Genomic DNA, 19004 nt, shown 5'->3' on the forward strand with positions numbered 1-19004 from the left:
TTAAACCAAAGGAAATATCACTTTTCAAGGTTAGATTGATGTTTGAGGTTTATTAAGCAAACAGCAAACAAATGCCTAGCTATGGAGGAGAAATGGATGACTCTTACTTTCCCACCACAGCATTCCATCTGCATCATCTAGATACACTTTAAGTAGTATTCTTTGTAAAATTTAAGTAATATTCATTGTAAAATACAGATATGTTGGCCCTTAAACTGGGAACCATTGAAGAATGTCACCGGTGCATGGTGATTTGGGAAGCTTCCTACGTAAGAGAGCTATCCCATTTTGTGCAAGTCAATTTGTTTTGGGGGGTTCTAATTATTTCGGGTAGTCAGAATCAAACAACCACACAATAATTGACCCAAACAGAAGGACATGAAGTCTTCTTCCAGTTCTCTAAAAAGCGTATAAAAGAGAAAAGTAAAATAAGTATTAATTTTGATAGTATTTCAGTGCAAATGCTTAAGAAGACTTTGACTCGCATCGGTTGTGTGCAGATAGAAATTAATTTGTAATTCTGGTCATCTGGTTGGCTCCGTACTTAACAGCATCCGTGACCTTTTCCATTCAAGAAAGGGGCTGTGTTTCCTCCTGGTGCAACAGCACCAGGATGGGTAGAGAATAATTATAAAAGATTTAGGGCACTCGGGGTTTCATGTGGAGCCTTGGCTTTGCTTGAGCCTTCCTGGGATGGAATATTTTAGCCTGACGGCCTTGGGTGGTAACATTCTCCTGGTTTTGAATAAAACTGAGAATTCATGCTCAGATCCCAGTTTGGCTAGATGCCTCTTCCAGTGTTTGTGTCTCAGTGTTCAGGGCAGTGTGGGACCCGTGTAGACTGAGCCTGAGCTTTTCTGTGCCACTCAGTTCTTTGACGCTCCTCTGCTTACTTTTCTGTGGCTGGGAATTTTAAACTACCTTGGAACATTGCTTGTGTTTACTGTTTCTCTAAAGGTAGGGTGAGGGGACAAATGTTTAAAACAAAAAGTGAACATAAAGATATTTACTATAAGGTTAAAAAATGCTTGGGGCTCATTATCCCTATTTTCTTTAATGTAAATGAATAGATAGTTTAATCCCGTTGTCTTTTGTATATCTAAATTAATTGACAGAAAAGATGTTTTCCACTGGTTTATGGAGAAGCACTAGCTAGAAAGATGTCACACTTACAAGTACAATTTTAGCAAAGCTATCAAGAAGAGAATTATATATTTGTATGGTTTTAAAGAAAATGTGTTTGGTACAATTGTATCTGTTTGTTTTCTGTGTGATCAAAAGATTTCTCTAAAATAAATTGAGATATTTTGCTTTAATTTTATGTAATTAATGGTTTAAGTTTTTTCTAGAGTAAAAATAACAATGGTACGACTCTTTTTAAACACACTTAAATAGTTTTGGAATGTTTAACTTTTAATTTCTAATGAAAAAATTATAGGATTTTAGAAAAGAAATTTCTTAGAAAAGAAATATAGTAATTGGCTATATTTTAGATTGTCTATTATTATACTAGTTTTGGCCATTAGAATTTCAAATCCATTACAATTTCTGGTTTTGTCTCTTGTAACAAATGGCAAATAGCAATTGTTACGATACGATAAATTTTTTAAATTAACCTTTTTAACACTTCTGTTCTTTTAATTTTTGACCCAACAGAATTTTTTTGTGGTATTTACCAAGTTAATATTGCCTGAAAATTCTAAAGTAGACAAAGCCCTTCTAGTACTCTCTTATGATCGAGATTCTTATTGTCTGAAAGTGGGGAGTCTTTTAGCATTGCAGCTTAGCATTTGTAGGTGAACGGTCCCTGGGAGTTCCACACCTCTGTGCAGGCTCTCCAGAAAAGAGAAGGCATGCCAAAGCCAGGTCCCAATGTCATGACACTTTCAGTTCGGTCACGGTCACATGCTGTGACTCTTGATTATGGACTGGCTTCTTGCTGAAACCAGTCGGATTAAGGATAACGGATTGCAAACCTGTGACATCAAGGTAAAGTTAGGATCCACCCTTTCCACAGATATAGAGGCTTTAATATTTTTATTTCAACTAATTATTTAATTATTTGTGTCTGTTGGCCTAAATGTCTGAAAATGGTTTATTCTTTTTGAGATGTGTACATCAGTTTTCCTCTTTTCTCCAAAACATATAACTACACTTACTTCTAATTCTGTGAAATTCTTTTGAAAGTTCATTTTATCTCCTTCTGAAAGTAAGTGTTGTTTTAAGCTATCCTACTTAGATATTAACTTAATAGAAATATTTTTTAAGTTCAAAAAAAATTTTTTAAAGAAATCAATCAAATTCTTTAAAGGTTTACCAGATTCTGCTTTTACTAACAAACCCTTTTGGGGTTCCCAGATGTCTATATCAACAGGAAAACCTTTGTCCTGTGGGGAAGCTTTAGCCTCAGAAAGCCATGTCTGGATACTGGTTACTTCTAGTACATGCACTAGAACATGAGAACTTTGGAATTGAGGGTCATGAAGCTGCAGTCCGTACTGCTATCTGGGTGTTCCTACACCAGCTTCAAAATAAGCCCTTTATTGTGATCAGAATCAAGCTTCAGACATGTGTAATGGAGGATGAAGCCATTATCAGCTGTCAGGACGTCAGTCATGAGGAAGTGAGTTTGGAACCACCTTTCCATTGAGAATGGCCCTCCAGAGCCTCAGTGACTGATGTAGCACAGAGGAAACCACAGGAGGTATAAACAAAACTGGGCATCTGTGCTCCAGGCTCATGCACCCGCCCTCCCACATTCCTTTCCCATCTTTTCATTCATCCTGTCATTTTTCTGACGTTCTCATTCTTGCTTTAGAGGCTGAACCTTTTGAGAAAGTCTGGCACCTCTGATCCACTTTCTCTCACAGTTCCTGTAATGTTGGCTGTATTTTTTTATGTTTTTCAGATTCAAGTCAATCTGAAAGTCCCAGCCAGCCAAGTGACGCTGACATTAAGGACCAGCCAGAAAATGGTAAGTTTAGCATGGGACTCTGGATGCTGTACCAGAGTCCACAGGAGCCAGCAGCCAAGGCTGCCCTTTGAGCACTCTCAGCAAGAACTCTGAGGATTCAAAGAGGAAACTCAAGAGGCATCCTAGCAGCCTTAGCCCCCACCCCAATCCTGCTCCACAAGGGTCCTCACTAGGACATTTAATTCTCTAGATATGTGAGAAGAGGCCCAGATTCACCAAAGCACATTCTTGGACAGTGTGAAAGAAGGACCATGAACTTCTGGTGTCATTTTAGAAGAGTTTTCTTCAAAGTGGGAAATGTCCAAAGATGTTCATTAAGATCATGGGAGAACAAGCAGTCTTCAGGATAATTTAGATCTTATCCCTTTGCAAATGGCCTTCAGAACGCACCGCATCTTTGAAAGATTTTTCCCTTTCAGTTGTCTGAAATAAAATAGCAAGAGAGCATGAAATGCCTCAGTTGTGTAAACAGAGCAGTCTTCTCACCCGCTGTCCTTCTTCTCTCTTTTCCTGCTTGCAGTACTGGGGATTGAACCCAGAGCCCCTGCGTGCTAGGCAGCTCCTCTACCACTGAGCCACATCTCAGATTCTATGTGAAGTTACTGTTACCTTTCCCAGATGGAAAACACACTTTACATATAATAATAGCTTGTGGAATGTTCGAAATTTGTGATCCACACGGCAAGAATGAGAAACAGTCATAGACTGGAATATTAGACTGAACGAGACTTCTCATTTAATAAACCTGGAGACGTAACCTAGCAGTCTCTATCATAGGTGAATACATAGATGTCTTTTAAAATTCTCAAGTATAAGACCAACCTCTGTAATATTAAAACAGTCACTTATCCTCTCAGGGTATTCATTTATTTATCTAAAATAAGATACTGTTACCCTAGTGGAAATTAAGTAAGGTAATAACACTTAACATGCTAAGCACAGTCTTTTTCAGTGATGCCATATTAAATAAATAAAAATGCTAATAATGGGTCAGGACTTTTCTTCCATTTTCCTTGCCCTATATATAATTCTGCCGTTCTTCATTTTTCATCTCCTGCTTCATGAATGAGAATTCCCCTCCACTTCTTCCTTCTCTCCCTCTGTTCTTCATTTTTCCCATTTTGATCTCCAGTTGATTATCTGGAAAGGAGAGGTAAACTGAACTAGTTTTGGTATTGTGTGCTGGAGGGCTCACCTTACCACATTAGAAATCCTGTCACTAGTTGTTCAGAACACTTTCTATTTTGTTAACCCTGGAAACTCTCTGTTACAGTTCTCCACTGTGACATTAAATGTGAACCAATGATCCTTATTCTCATTCTGGTATTTGGTGAAATTCTCTGCATCAAAGTTTCTTCGATGAAGAGGTAGTTAAGAAAAAACAGGGTAGCCTCTGAAGAGTAGTTTCTTAGTGTCAAGCAGCTGTGTCTTGCCTTTTGTTGGCAATCTATACAGCAGTATTTATAGACTTGTTTCTTTATTTTGGGCCTGGCTGGTGATGCCTTTAATGTCCCATTTTTCATAAAATATATTTGTACTCATTGGCCTGAAGATGTGTCCAGAGATACTTTATTTTTATCTTAAAAACTGGTAAGCTATAGGGTATGTAGCTCACATATTTAGGTCTGGATACCCCTCCAGCAGGTCTGCGATTCATCTGTCTTCATAAAATGGCCAGCAAGCTGTTCACATGCAAATATAAACCAAGTGAGTGGGGAGAGGCCTGGCGTACCTCTCTGGAGCTGCCTGCAATACCGATATTGTGCATTTCCTGGCCAAAAATCATCCCATGACGCAGCCCACTGTTTCGGCCAAAGGCATGGTGATACAAGCCAAGTTCACTTTTAACCGGGCTAACTTGGTGCTACCTCAAGGATTCGTGAGTGTGAGTTCAAAGAAAAGAAGTTCTTATATCTAAGAGATAAAGTAACAAATTCCCACATTTCCAGCTCCAGTGTATTTTTGTTAAAGAAGAAGCCATTGTGTCTTAGACCTCTCTACTGGAAAAGGTCAGCACACCCCTTTCCTCCATTTGCCCTTTGTCAGCCTCAGATGACGTTACTGGAAGAAAAATATCGTATTTTCTTCGTTAAAGACACAGAATCATAAAGGGAATAAATGAAGTCTTTAGGGCACTAGGTAGCCTGTTCTCTGTGTTGCCTTGATTGACATATGTCCTTCTTCATTACCCCAACCTATGAGTGTGAACATGAGTTTCTGAAGGGTATCTGGTTTCCTTTTGAAAGGTGAAACTCTCCTAGGTTTATCAGTTAAGCTCTATGAAATTTTGGAATCTTGCTGTGTGATGGCGTGACAAAATCTGTTCTTCAAATGAAGTGGGAACACATTGTTCTTTCCATAGAAGTATACAATCACACACACAAGGGAAAACAATCTTTTTCCCATCGCTCTTGAGAAAGGTAATGGGAAGCAAATGGTATTTGCTGTGTAAACTATGGAGAGTGAACAGACAAATGGTAACATGCCGCTTCATCTACTGCCGTCAACGAGGCCATGCAACTCTACCTAAAGTGGATGCAGCTGCCTTTACCCTCTGCATCCAGGCTGCCGTGTTCTGTAGAATTTTGCTTTCTTTACTCCTGTTTTCTTAGGACTCAACTGTGAGAAAACACAAATGTTTGTCCAATTAGAGCTATAGATGGAAAATTTTAAGGAATTCTGTGGAGCCCAGAAATAAAATACCAACATTTCTGAAACTCAAAATTGATATAATCTAATGGTCAAAACTGCCTCTGGAGCCAGACAGACCTGTATTCAAATTAAATAGTAGCTGGGTGAGTAAATGAGCTTCTTCCATAAACTTAATTTTCTTATAAGCATACTAGAAATACTAAAAGAAACCTACTACATGAGTATTGAAATGAGAGCATGGATAGGAATAGGATCATGCCTCATTCATAGGAAGAGTCCAAAGGTTCCTCAGGTAAGGCTTGCCATAAACATCAGACACGGTTCAAGGTTCCCAAGCTGGAGTCCCGAGGCCAAAGGGATGTGGTCAGAAATAAACCAGAACTACAGGGCCATCCACTTTAGATGGCCTCTAAGACGTCTGGCAGTAAGTTCCTTCTTAAGTCCCAGAGCATACATCTACTATACTGTTTAGCTCTGTCCTCGTTCTGTTGGTCTCCAGTGGGCTTAAGGATTAGCGAATGGAAGAGGTAATTCAGAGTTGCTGGGACCTCAGGGTGAGTGCATTCCAGAAGGAGGTATCCTCAAAAGAAGGGACTCTGCCTAGGTTTCTTTAATATCAGCTAAGTTTTTTTTTTTCCTCCTGGGGCATAAAACAAGTAGAAGCTATAAAATGGTGTAAATTGTATTGGGAGTATAGCTCAGTGGTGGATCACTTGTCTAGTGTGGGTGAGTCCCCATCATCAATCCCCAGGACCATAATAAAAAGAATAAAGAAAAGAAAGCTAAAGAAGCAAACCAAAATAAAAATAACATCCCTCCCCACAAAAAATAAATAAATAAAATAAAATAAAATAAAAACAAACCATGCCTGTAAACTGATTAAGGTAGAATTCACGACAGATTCATTTTAAAAAGATCTTGCACAGAACCTAACTCTTCACCTTGAACATACAGGATAAGAGTATTTGTTTGCTTAAGAAATAAAATCAGTATGTTTATAAAGATGTTGCCATTACATTTTATATGGGTATATACTATACACACACACACACACACACACACACACACACACACACACACACATATATATATATATATATATATAGTGTATTTCCTCACTGTTTAGTTACCATCAAGAGTTTTTAGGGAGGAGGAGCTTCTCTGGAGAAGTTGACCATCTAATTTGTATGTGGGGAAAGACACATAGGCAGAAATATCTAGATCTAACCAGTTGTTTCCAAACCAAAGCAAGAGTGAGGAGATCAAGCTTCGCTGCCCCAAAGCATGTGTGGTTGGCATTGGGTATGTTTGATTACTGGAGGGAAGGCAGTGTAGATGAAGCGAGCCGCTCTGATGCACCAAGTCCATCACTTACGGGGGGGCAAAGCTTATGAGATGGCATTTCTGCTTAATCAAGGCCCCATTCAGTTGGGCCAGAGAGAATGAGAGTGAAGTCAGCACAGGCAGTCCTGAGACACGTTCCCCACGGGGTCTCACCAATATCAATGAAAGCACTCAGGAGTCAAAATGGGAGGAACAAAATTCCATTGCCAGAAAGAGAAGGATTATGTCAGTCTCATTCCCCTTACCTCAGTGATATCAATTTTTTTTCACATTTTGATGAGATTCCATGTTAGTATTGAGGTCACTGTCTTTGGGTTTAGTGGCGCTTGTTCCTGTCCAGCAGCTACACCATGTTGCCACATCAGCCCTCAGATGGGCCTGTGCAAGTAGGGGAAAGCCATTAATCATGACACTTGCCCCAGATTTTGAAGTTATGCAACTCTACCTGCCAACTGCAATATTGACTCTGGCTGGTTTTATTTGTTTGTGTTTTGACTCCAGCTTTTATGTTGACTAATTTTATTTATTCCAGTCCCATCTTGAATTGTTAAACTCAGTATCACTGTTAAATGTTACTAAATGAACAACGAATCGACCGATCTTTATCATAACTGTTACTATTTTATTAGTTATTATTTTCACTCATTTCTGTGTTTATTTTGAAAATTTTAATGTTTTCCAAATGAGTTGTAAGGATACTGACTTTCTAGCCTAAGATTTATATGTAGGATGCACTTTGTAAGTCGGGGGTGAGATAAGAAAACTATAAATTTCTATTTCTCTTTTGGATAAACATTTTTTTAAAATCTGGTAAATGTTCTTTTAAAAAGTCATCTTAATATTTTCTTTTCTCTATTTCTTCCACAAATATAATAGAACTGTTACGATATTAAATCACAATGTTAATAACATTGAAAAGTCAATTAATTATTTCAAACTGAATAAATTGTGACTGCTAGGTGGACTTCTTACATTAGAGGCTGGTTTTGGTAAATGTGCCATTTTTAGGTCATTTCAAGAACTATGAAAGCAACACACCCTTCCAGCTTGCATTTCACTGGCAAAGCAGGAGCAGTCTGGCACCATTGACTTGTAAGGACAGTCTATCGATATTTCGTAATTTGCATGACTTTCTTTGACAATTACCTAGCAACAATTATTCTCTGCAGTGTTCTTCAGAGAACTCAGCAGGGACAAACAAGTAGAGTGACCACCAAAATAGGGGCAATAATAGTAATGATCAACATTCTAAAATATATAAAGGCCCCAACTCGGGAAGACATTACAGTCTAAATGCCTCCTGGTTTTCAGCTCTATGTGATTAAGTTCTGACTGATGAATTTTCAACAATGCAATGGAGCCAGTCTCTCTTCTTTAAGAGACCAGGAAACTAAACTATGGCTTGGTCTGAAGTCAGAGTTTGAAACTTCATGAATCTGAATTCTTATGTAACTTCAGCACTTGTGACCCATTGTTGTCTTCTTAGACATTCCTGTAGACTTCTGGGTCTTGTCTTGGGAAAGATGGGTGAGGCAATAGAATGGCTGAGCTCACACAGCATCCAGTGTAGAAAGTGGAGGAAGGAGTCACTCTGAAGAAGTAGCTGTACCCTCACACACTGTGAACAGTTTATTGTCCACACACGGAACAACTAGATGTGTGGGCGCTAGCTCAGTTTGTTGATAGCCAAAAATCCTATGATTTTCAGATTCTGAAATGGATGAGCAGGTGATCTGTTTTAGATATCCCCCTCCCCCATCTCTAACTTCTTACATAATTACAATTATTTAATTACAAAGGGAAGAAGAGAAAACGGGTTTTCTTTTTGTGTCTCCAGTTCATTTGTTCCCATGTCTCATGAGGGACTCGGGAGTGTCCTTTTAGTATAACATTCAAAATAGGAGAGTGTTTCTAATTTGTATGGGGTTGTGCAGATATACTTACTCACAGATCTGGGTTCTAGCACTTGAATTAAGGCGGGGGAGTCATCATCAACTCAGTGCTGTAGGAAGTTCACCTGCTGCTTGGCTGCAGCTCTATCTGCAATTGGTGTTCCCTGTGAGCTGAGCCTGGAGCTAGCATGCCAGGACCCTTTGATGGAGATGCCATTAAAAGGACCATTTCTGATGGCCACTTTTCCATAATTCCCCATCAATCAAATATCAGCTTGGTGAAGTATCAAGGGGCCGAGGGGAGTCAGGAATTGTGTATGAGCCTTTCCTGACACAGACAGATCATTTCTCATATGTCATTTGAATGAGAATTTGTTGTTGTGAAGCACGCAATGTTATTTTTTGGAAGGAATAATCAGTTTATGGATAATATTAATAAATGCAATGTGATATAAATAATGGATTTGGGGATTTGGAGGTCACTAATCCAGATTGATTAGTTGCCTGCCAGAAAAATCCATCGAAGCCACAAGGATTTGGGCACCTTTTCTCACTCTATCTCCCTCATTCTTCTTCTCTTCTTTGGGTTTTACTCAGGTCCAAGAATCTCTGTTTCCCTGGCATGCATTTATTGTTAAATCTACTGAGATGACTCCAGCAAGGTGGGAGGAGGAGGAGCGTTTCCTGCAGAGTACCGTGCTCCATCTTGGTTGATAATTTTTGTACTTGGTTGACTTGAACCCAGAGGGAGCCAAGGAGTCTCATATGCCTCATCCACAGGCATCATATGGCAGATATCCAAGAAGAGAAGTCTAAATAACACTGTGGCGAGTCCAAGCTAGAGAGGAATAGCCCCCAACGATCTTTCCACACAGGAGGCATTAGATTTCTGTAGGTATTTACAACCAGAGAGCAAGCAGGTACTTGTGTGCTCAGAGACGAACAAGGAGAAACTTTGGAACAGGGCACGTTAGCAAAGGAGAGCTGTCAGGGAAAGCCAGACACAATCATCTGTGAAGAGAATATCAAGCCAAGCGACTTGAAGGCTCATTCTTCAGTTCTCAGAAGCCACTCAAGGGAGAGTCTTCTTCTGAGCACATTCAGACGATGTACTTAGGAGTGTTGAGCCAACCCAGACATGGTTCTGGCATCCTGTTCTTGAGGACTTGACAACCTAGAAAGGGGAGCAAAAGGGAAGATTCATTCACTCTCGCATCAGATAATTGTCATGCACATTCTGAGGCAGGGATGATTTTCGCAGTGCACAGCTCAAAGCAAAGTCCAGTGCTTACCTTCTTGGCCAAGAAGACTAACGATAAACTGACTAATAGACATGTAATGTGACAAGTCATGTTAAATGCTATGAAGAGAAGTGAATGTGTTACTATTATAAAAGGTTCACAGGAAGGTCCATTCTGAGATGTTGCCTTTTGAACTAAAACCCAAAGACTAAATAGTAAAATTTGCTATTATTAGTTCTTCCATTGTAGTAGAATGGAACAGTAAGAAAGCTGGCTCTAGGGTATGTAGCACATGGGATATACTTATACATAAAGTCTTCATTATTTAAGCCAAATTCTGTACTTTACCTGGTAACTAGTCTGTATTCTCCACACACTCTGTAGAAGTTGCAGAGGTAGCCATGATAGTGGTGTGTGGGAAGGTTTGATTAGTCTATGATGCCTTCACCCATCACCAAGGGTCAAACCGCTGGAATTTAACCCACTAAAAAGGAAACCCGAGGAGACTGCTTCCAAGTTCTCGTGACTGTTGGTACCCTGCCCAGTAGTTGTTTTGGAACAATGAGCCAGTTGTCAAGTGCTGTCAATAGGTGCAGTAGAGATAGTTGAGAGTCACTCAACCTATGAAAGTAAGTGTAGAAGTTTAATCAGTGGGATATCAATTGAATACACCACTGGGGCCTTATGTGAGTCACTGTTGAAAGACAAAGCAAAAAAAGTGTGTTTTTTCATAACATCTGGCTATTGGCAGACTCTCTTCCTCATAAAAGATGATGAGTATAGAAAAACTGTCAAATCCTACAGCCCTGGAAAATTCCACTTTCCGAAGTAGAGTCAAGAAAGGCATTTCAGGTAAACTGGAAGGTAGAGAATTCCATCTTTGCAATAGGGAAAGCTAAGTCTGAGTGTTTTGTTCAGAGTGTTAGTTTTTTAGGACTAGTTTGCTTAGATGAATAAATAAGCTAGTCTGAAGATGTTAGACTAACATGAAGTTGACCCTTTTAACATTAAAAATGAGTAATGGTCACAGACTTAAGGGAAACAGTATTGGGAAATAGGATTAAATTCTTTGGGGATCTAGGGGCAAATAATGCAAAAATAATCATTTTTGCTTTTATGATCATAGCTTACATTCCTTAAGGGCTTTTTGTGTACCAGGGTGTTCATCCAAGTTCTCTAAGAATAATAGGCCCTGATGGGATTCAGTCTGAAAGACATCATGGAGCAGAAGAGAGAGCCTTCAAATTGTAATATAGTCCCATTGCCTAGGATGAGGAGGGATGGTCTACATGTAGGGATTTATGTAGGAAGAGTCCCACATAGCAGGGAGTTTCTAAGAAACTTTTGTCCAGGACAGTGAGAGTCCTTGAGCCAAAGTCACCAGTTGACTTCTTGTGTCCCTGATGCAGGAATGGGCCTGCTTCAGTGTCTTCTCCCCTCAGTCATTGGCTGGGAGCAGCCTAGAGGAAGTGCAGCCTCCAGATGTCCTGGGAGTCCTGAGGAGCAGCAGCCTGGTTGTCAGGCACTGATGATGGTCTTTGTAGCAATGCCCACTTTAGAAAAAGTTCCAATAGTTCTACACGTGCAAGCTTATTTAATCCTATTTCTACAAGTGGGTGCTGTTAGTGTGTTCATTTTACAGATGAGGACACAGAATTTAAATTATTTGCCCATAGTCAAATATTCAAAAATCATTCCAACTCCCTCCAGCTGCAGTCCAATTGTTCAGCCATTACACATGCTGTTGTGGAAAGAAGGAATTTCAAATTTGGTTTTATAATGTATTGATTTGTAATGTGGGGTAAGTAATTTAAACTCTTAGGAGAGTTTGGTTGTCTGTGTCAGAATTTCCCCAAGATATTTATTTTGTTGGTGGTGGTGGTTCTAACAGTGTCAGTGCCTTTTGCTTCCTGTTTGTTTCCTGGGTTGGGTAGTCATCTCCTCCTCTCCTCCCTCCTCTTCTCCCTTCCCCTCCCCTCTCACCTCATCTCCCTGGCTATCTGATGCAGTTTTATTCCGGCAGCCACAGGCTTCACTATAACCTTAAACTGAGAGGTCAGCTTCTGTGAGTGTTGCATGTATGAATGTTTGCATACATGCATTGGTGTTGACGGTGCCAGTACTTGCAACTGTTCCCAATAGACATCCAGCAAATGGAGTCCTCTTGCCACCTTATTGCCTCAGGGGCATGAAGAAGCGTCTCTTAGTGGACATCTTGATTTCATTTTTGGCAAATCATATTTTATGGAAAAAATATATTCTTATATTTTAGGAACATTCTTCAAGTTTTTTTGGAGGAAGTCAAATATTATGAATGTATGTTTCATTGGTGGATATATTTAAGCAGTGAACTAACTTTTCATTTGGCTTTCTTGCCAGAGTTGGATAGTATTTAAAATGGGGTTTGTTTTAAATGTTTAAGCCAGGTGCTGTTATGTTTGTGGATGGCACAGAACAATTAAAGTTGCCCTTAAATTTGAAAATGCTTTAGTTGCAAAACATGGAAGAATTTAGTTTCATTGAAAATATAAAATGTTTATTTCCAGTCCATTTTGTTGAGCAGTACAATAAGAATTTTCACCTTACCCCTTTTATTTCAGATTTGTGAATTATTTAAAAGAATTGGTTAATTCTCCATTTCCAGTGAGCAAGACAAAGTTCATTAGGATATCTGACTCCTGGCAATTCCCACATTCGCAGATCATGTTAATTCCATGGAGAGGTTTATCTTCTTTTGAAATTGCAAATGTTGTCTAAATTGAAAGCTCTTCAATTGAATGCCTTGTTATAGCTTTGGACCCTAAGTAAGATCCTAACAACAGAAGAGGAGATTGATACATTGCCCATTATGAAATAGCTGCACAGAGGAGCATGTATTCATTCGTTCAGCTGCAGTATTTGCAGAGTGACGTTGTGGGAGTTTTCCCAGCAAACCTTAGTCGGACCAATAGTTAATAACTGGTAGCCCTTGAAGTAAGGCAATGGGAAAAATAATCAAAGAAATGATGCCCAAACATGCACACACCCAGGAAGAGCTGCATGAAATGTGGGTTTTTTGCTTGTAATTGTATTCCTGTGAACTCACTGGGTCTCTATTCAGAAATTATAGTCTGAATTTATTCACAAAAGTAAAGGAAAGATGAATTTTCAGTAAAGAGAGACAATAAATGAAATGTTTTCAGAAATAGTCCACCAGAGAAATTAACGTAAGATGTCTCTGATTGTGAAAGGCAGACCGGTTCTGCACAGCCTTCAGCAGGTGCCAGGAAGATCCAGGGAAGGTGGGATATGTGCAGACTGCCCATTCTCTATACTGTGTCTGTTACTTATCCTTTTAAAATATGTGTTGTGTTCGGTTCCATCAGAGCAGACTTGAAGGAGGACCGTGTGCAAGCCAGGGAGCACTTCTCTGTGTAAAGGACCTGAGCATTTAAAGTAAAAGCAAGGCTTGGAACCTGATCATCTGCCACATCAAATGTCAGAACTCAGCTCTCGTTCCATGTGGGCTTTCTCTGTACATCACCAGGGCAAGCAAGAATATTGACCATAGTCAGGCAATGCTAGGCAGTACATTATAATAAACACTATAATTTTTGAGTATTATAAACTGTTTTTAGTACCCTGTCTGATTTTGCCATAACAGTTCTAGAGATAGTGAGAAAAACAGGGTGGCTGAGGAACATGTCCACAGTTAGTAGCCAGTGAGAGTCTGTTGCTGTCTCCCTCCAGAGAGCTTTGAGACTAAGATGGAAGATAGTAAGGTACTTTGGAAGTTCTTGAAAGGCTTATACTTAGCAGTGATAATACTATCAAAATAGGGAATTCATCCTCCTTCCAGTTGTCATTAATCATATCTACTTACTAATCTATTGCTCATCTGAGTGCCAAGCAATAGGGATATACATAGAAATGAAATTCATACCCAATCAAGTACATAGGTGAGCAAAACAGAGAAATGCGATTGTGCTCTCCTGAGTGTGTTTGGATAGTGTTTGGTGTGTATGGTGAAGGCTGATACACATGTTTGAGGCTATGCAGGAGGCGACAATGGTAGAGCACAATTATGCACAGAACGGGTGAGATCTTTGGTCTCAATTCTGCAATGTGCACATTCACTCAATGTTACTTTGGGCTTTTTAACCCATCAGGAATATCTCTAAATCTCCCTCCCATCCATAGAGGAACTCTGGAGTCTACCTAGAGTTCTGCATTTTGCTGAGGAAACATTCTCTCTCAGTTGCTGCTCCTGCTAAGACCATTCATCTTATAAAGCTCTCTTGTCATATGATTCTGTCTTCCATGCTCTGTGTCCCAGATGTTTGAGCCCCTTTTCTGTCTCTACTATATATCTATGGAAATTATACTAACTTTGGTGGGTGTAGGGTAACAAGGTTGATGTGGGAGCACTTGGGTAATACCTCAGAAGACACAAGCAAGTTCTCATGGATTGTAAACAATGCTGTTCTTAAAAGCACTGGCCTCTGCTGTGTGTCCCATTGGCTCTCCTCTCTCTTCCTGTCTTCTCTCAGCTTCTCTTGCTTTCTCTTCTGTTCCAAATGCAGAGGAGTTTCAACCTTGTACTCTGTTGAATTTTTCAGTTAATAATCTTGGCGATCTCCCGTTTTAATTGTGGTGGAAATACACCATCAAGGTATTTTCCTAATTGGTAGATCTGGCACCCTTGGTAAGATACTAAGCCAGACTTCTATCCTCTGGATGTGGAAGAGGGAACACTCAAGGGTCTCCATAAGCAAAAAGAGTATGCAGAGGAGAGGCCCTGGGTGCAACAAATGCAGCACAGGTATAGTGGTTTCTAGTCACTTCATATCTAGTGCCAGGCTGGCCAGTCATCCCACCTATTTCCCTGGGATAAAGCATGCTGACTGCCTTGCTGACAGCCAGAAAGCATCTATGAATGAGAGATGGAGATGAAATTAAAATGTGACTTCTTTGGCATCCACCTTTCGAACCCAGGCCTTCCCCACTTTACTCTAATTCAATTTAGTAGATGTTGGAAGGAAACTAATACAGTTAAAAAGAACTCCATGTAATCTCACTAACATTCTTAGAACATCATGCTCAAGGTTTTCTGGTCAAGGGTATTTGCATTTATAGGATAGTTAGAGCCAGGGTACTCTTCATGTGAAAAGTCCTTGCTTTGAGAATGACATTTCAAAGCTGTCAAAATCTGATGTCCTCAAAGCTCAAATCAAATGGCCTTTTACTCTGTAAATATTGAAGAGAAGACTGCATGCTTCACAGTGAATTCATGAGCCTGCTGAGTTGGGCTCCAAAAAGAACATTTGTTGAGTTAGTTATAATAAAATTCAAGCCTGAGAAACATAATGGGAAAGTACTAAAAGTGGTCACATTCCCTGTGTTCCCCTGGCCATCATGATTTTGGCATTGCTTGCTGATAGGGTCTCCTTTGGAGTGAAGCTCATCATGTGCACCTTTTGTCACGTGACTGTTCTCGTCTCCAATTTCTTGCTGTTTACAGGGAACTATAAAAATCTTCACACTAAATCTTCAGATATCACATCTACTCATCCAGCCAATATTTATTTATTAAACATCTGCTGTCTTCCAGAAACCGTTCCAGGCCTTAGTCACAGGACTGTGGGAGCTGAGAGTGGATATGCCTCGAAATGGCACTGATCAGCAGGATGATGGAGACTTTATGATGTTCAGCTTTATCTGGCAATTCTATCTGCCACACAAATTCTCTGTTTTTCTTAGAGTTATCAGCATCTCCCGAAAGAATGAATGGACATCGAAAAGTTACCTCAAATACAATTGAAATCACTCTCTTTCTTCTCCAAAAAGTTAACTTGAAAATAATTTGTTTAGAATTTTGAGTCATTTTGCAGTTTTAATATTGTGTTTGTTAAAATTGTGATTATTGAAATAACTGCAATGGGAGATATCCATGGGTTATAAACCCCACAAAAGTGAGGGCTTTGCCTTTCTTTGCTCTCCATTATCTCCTGAGTGTAATGCCCAGTCTACCACTGAGTATGAGTTCAATACGTTTCTGCTATAAACATAGAACCAAACAAAGCTTCTGTGTCCTTGTAGCCTGGTACAGGAGCAGTTCCTAGAGGTCTGCTGTTGGTGTTATTACTGATGACAGCCAGGTAGAGTGTGTGTTCCTGGAATCCAGTCACTCTGGAGGCTGAGGGAACAGAATACATTTGAGGCTGCTCTGAATCTTCAGCTACATGCTGAGACCTTGTCAAACAAACAAACAGAAACAATAGAGATTAAAAGCACATGGATGATGTCCGTACTCAGTGGGCTTCTGTGGAGTGCATGTGCTTCCCAGACCTCTTTGCAGCCCTGTATCTAGGACTTAGATGGTTGGCCAAACAGCATATGTTTTTGTTTGCTGCATTGTGGCAGGGATGTGTCTGAAGCCCTATAACAATGTTGGCTGCCAGTCAAGGAGGAAAGGGTTGCCTTGGCCTAGCCTGACAAGACTTCAGGCTTCTTATTTGAGAATCTTCACCATCCCCACACTTCTTGTCTGGCCACAAGGAGCAGCTTTCCTCAGAGTAGTGCCCTGACAGAAGAAAAATGTGTACGATGCTGAGCTGGGTAGCACTGGTCCAAGCATAGGAGAAAGAAATTGTTATGTGGCAAAGAGGACTAACCCAGAAGGGTACTTGTTCCCAGAGGGTTAAGCAATGCAAAAGGAGATGCCTTAAATAGGACAGCACTGGGCCAGAGGCAGGCCACATCCATCTTGTATCATTTCAGCATCTGCATGGGAATTGTGTCTCTCTGTTACTCTTCTTCATGACTTTCCGAGGTACAGAACATGGGTAATTTGAAGATATGGTGAGTCGGATATGTTTCCTATTGGAAGAGAATGTGGAAGGAGTTACACCCTCCTCCAACATGAGCTTTGCCAGAATCCAGGCTGTGAAATGCCCTAGGAGCACCTACATGTGATCTTGTTCCTTTCCTTAACTGACGTGGGGAAGGGACTGGTCTCTTTCTGCCTCAGCTTTGTCCTCTGAAGAAATGTGCACTGATCACTCTTACTCTTCTCTGTTCGTAAGGACTCTATGAATTATGAATACCATATATGAAATACATGATGACGCATAAACCAGTCAAGCCATATATAAATCTGGCTCCTAAAATAATTCCTAGAAACCAGTTCTTTTGTTTCCGTGTCTCTTCCAAAAAATATTAGGAGTCTACAGATACTTTTTTTTTTAACACAATTGTTGTTTTTAGGTTGAGCACAGTTACAGAGGTCTTACCTGTAGGGCTGCTCCTCTCTCATGGGGAATACCGTGTACCATTTGGCGCACAGTTTCCCCTCCAGGCCTGCAGAATCCTAATCCAGAGCCCTAGGGAAACAACAAGCATCACTCTTGTGTTCACCATGGCACCATGAACTTATCTGATATTCTAAAATTTCCAAAGATAAATTTTGAAATGCAAACACCCCAAATCACCTCAAATAACCAAAAGAAATGCACAAATGCAGCCATAATATCTAAGGATGTCAGTTTGTTCAGAACACATCAGAATATGTTTGTTTGTCAGAATGTGGCTTCAAACTGGCTTGAGTTAATTTATTCTCAAACTCCCTGGAACGCTCAGATTTTTTAAATTCTTAATTGAATGAGTATATTTGCACCAGGATTGTTTGGATCCACTTTCAAATAGCTTGTGTTTGGCTTTTCTTTGTAGGGAGAATAACCAGGTCAGGGAGAAAACAGGCTTGACTTGTGTACCCCTGGTGTTTGTGTGGCCCCCCACTCTGCTAGATGTGGCCGGTCCCCCAAACGCAGTTACTTCCAGCAGCTCGTGCCTGCATTGGGTGATGTTAAAAGGCTCCATCAGTATCTGCCTTCTCAATGCGCTGGAATGAAAGAATCTACGAAGAATAGAATTCAGGGCCCTGACAAGCTATTGCTCAGATTTTAAAAGAATGTTTGAGTCGCAATTCTCAGATCTGGTTTTGAGCTTCCCTTCCTGATCATTACACTCCATTCCTTCACATACCTGTGCCTTCATCACATCCCCTGCTCCCGCACATCTGTACTTTCAGGATATCAGTGCTTACTTTCAAAAAGGAAAAAACGAGCCCAGTGTGGTGGCCCATGCCTATCTATAATCCTAGCAGAGCATCTGAGGCTGAAATAGGACCACTGCACATTTGGGGGCATTCTGGACTTCATAGTGAGTTCTAGGCTCCCTGTCTCAAAACAATAATAATAATAAATAGCAAATTTCATAGAAAATATATGCTGGAAGGGCTACAACTTGTTTTCCTGTCCATACATTTTGTTGATTGTACTGAGTTCTTTCACTTCACATTAAATGTTTTCAGGTGTGTTCACAGAAGGACTCACAAGAGTGGATATGCCAAGCAGTGTTCTTTCTCTGTGGTATCTTCTGAGGACACTCCCTAGTCATCTTACACGATGACGCAAGTTGGTAGAAAAGCCTTCCTTGGTTAAATGGTTCATTTATTTCATTGGCCTGATGAAAGCTATGTGAACCACAATGAATCACAACAATTATCAATTTAATTCTTTCTTTTTACCCCATATTCATTTAAAAGGTTTGCTTTATAAATATAGAGCCCATAGATAAAAGGTTTCTCTAAAAATCACTCTCTTTTCAAGATGTTTTCATTAGTTGGTATTCGTTTAAGTGGGTTCTACTCTGCATACCATTAAAGATGCGTGTAAATGTTTTTATTGGTTTCTTCCCTGTCTTCCACTTTTATATTTCCTCTGTAAGAGGCAATGCCATTAACCTTAGCAGTGCTGAGTGTGATTGTCTTTCGATCAGCCCCATCATTGCAAACCACTGATCCATAGCTTACATTACTTAAACCACTGGTTCCTAAACAGAAAAATAGCTCCATTACCTACA

The 19004-nt window shown here is 40.0% G+C and overlaps 1 protein-coding gene across 4 annotated transcripts in view; it reads left to right on the top strand.

Annotated features, from left to right (window-relative positions):
- Nfia (nuclear factor I A) overlaps positions 1–19004 on the top strand; it is a 339960-nt gene that overhangs the window by 181172 nt on the left and 139784 nt on the right. For all 4 annotated transcript variants that reach the window (XM_036177614.1, XM_036177615.1, XM_036177616.1 and 1 more), the window contains one exon: positions 2909–2974. In XM_036177614.1, coding sequence (XP_036033507.1) covers positions 2909–2974 — 66 coding nt within the window. The remainder of the gene's footprint in view (positions 1–2908; positions 2975–19004) is intronic.

Source organism: Onychomys torridus, chromosome 2 (genome assembly GCF_903995425.1).
Source record: "Onychomys torridus chromosome 2, mOncTor1.1, whole genome shotgun sequence".
Classification (NCBI taxonomy): Eukaryota; Metazoa; Chordata; class Mammalia; order Rodentia; family Cricetidae; genus Onychomys; species Onychomys torridus.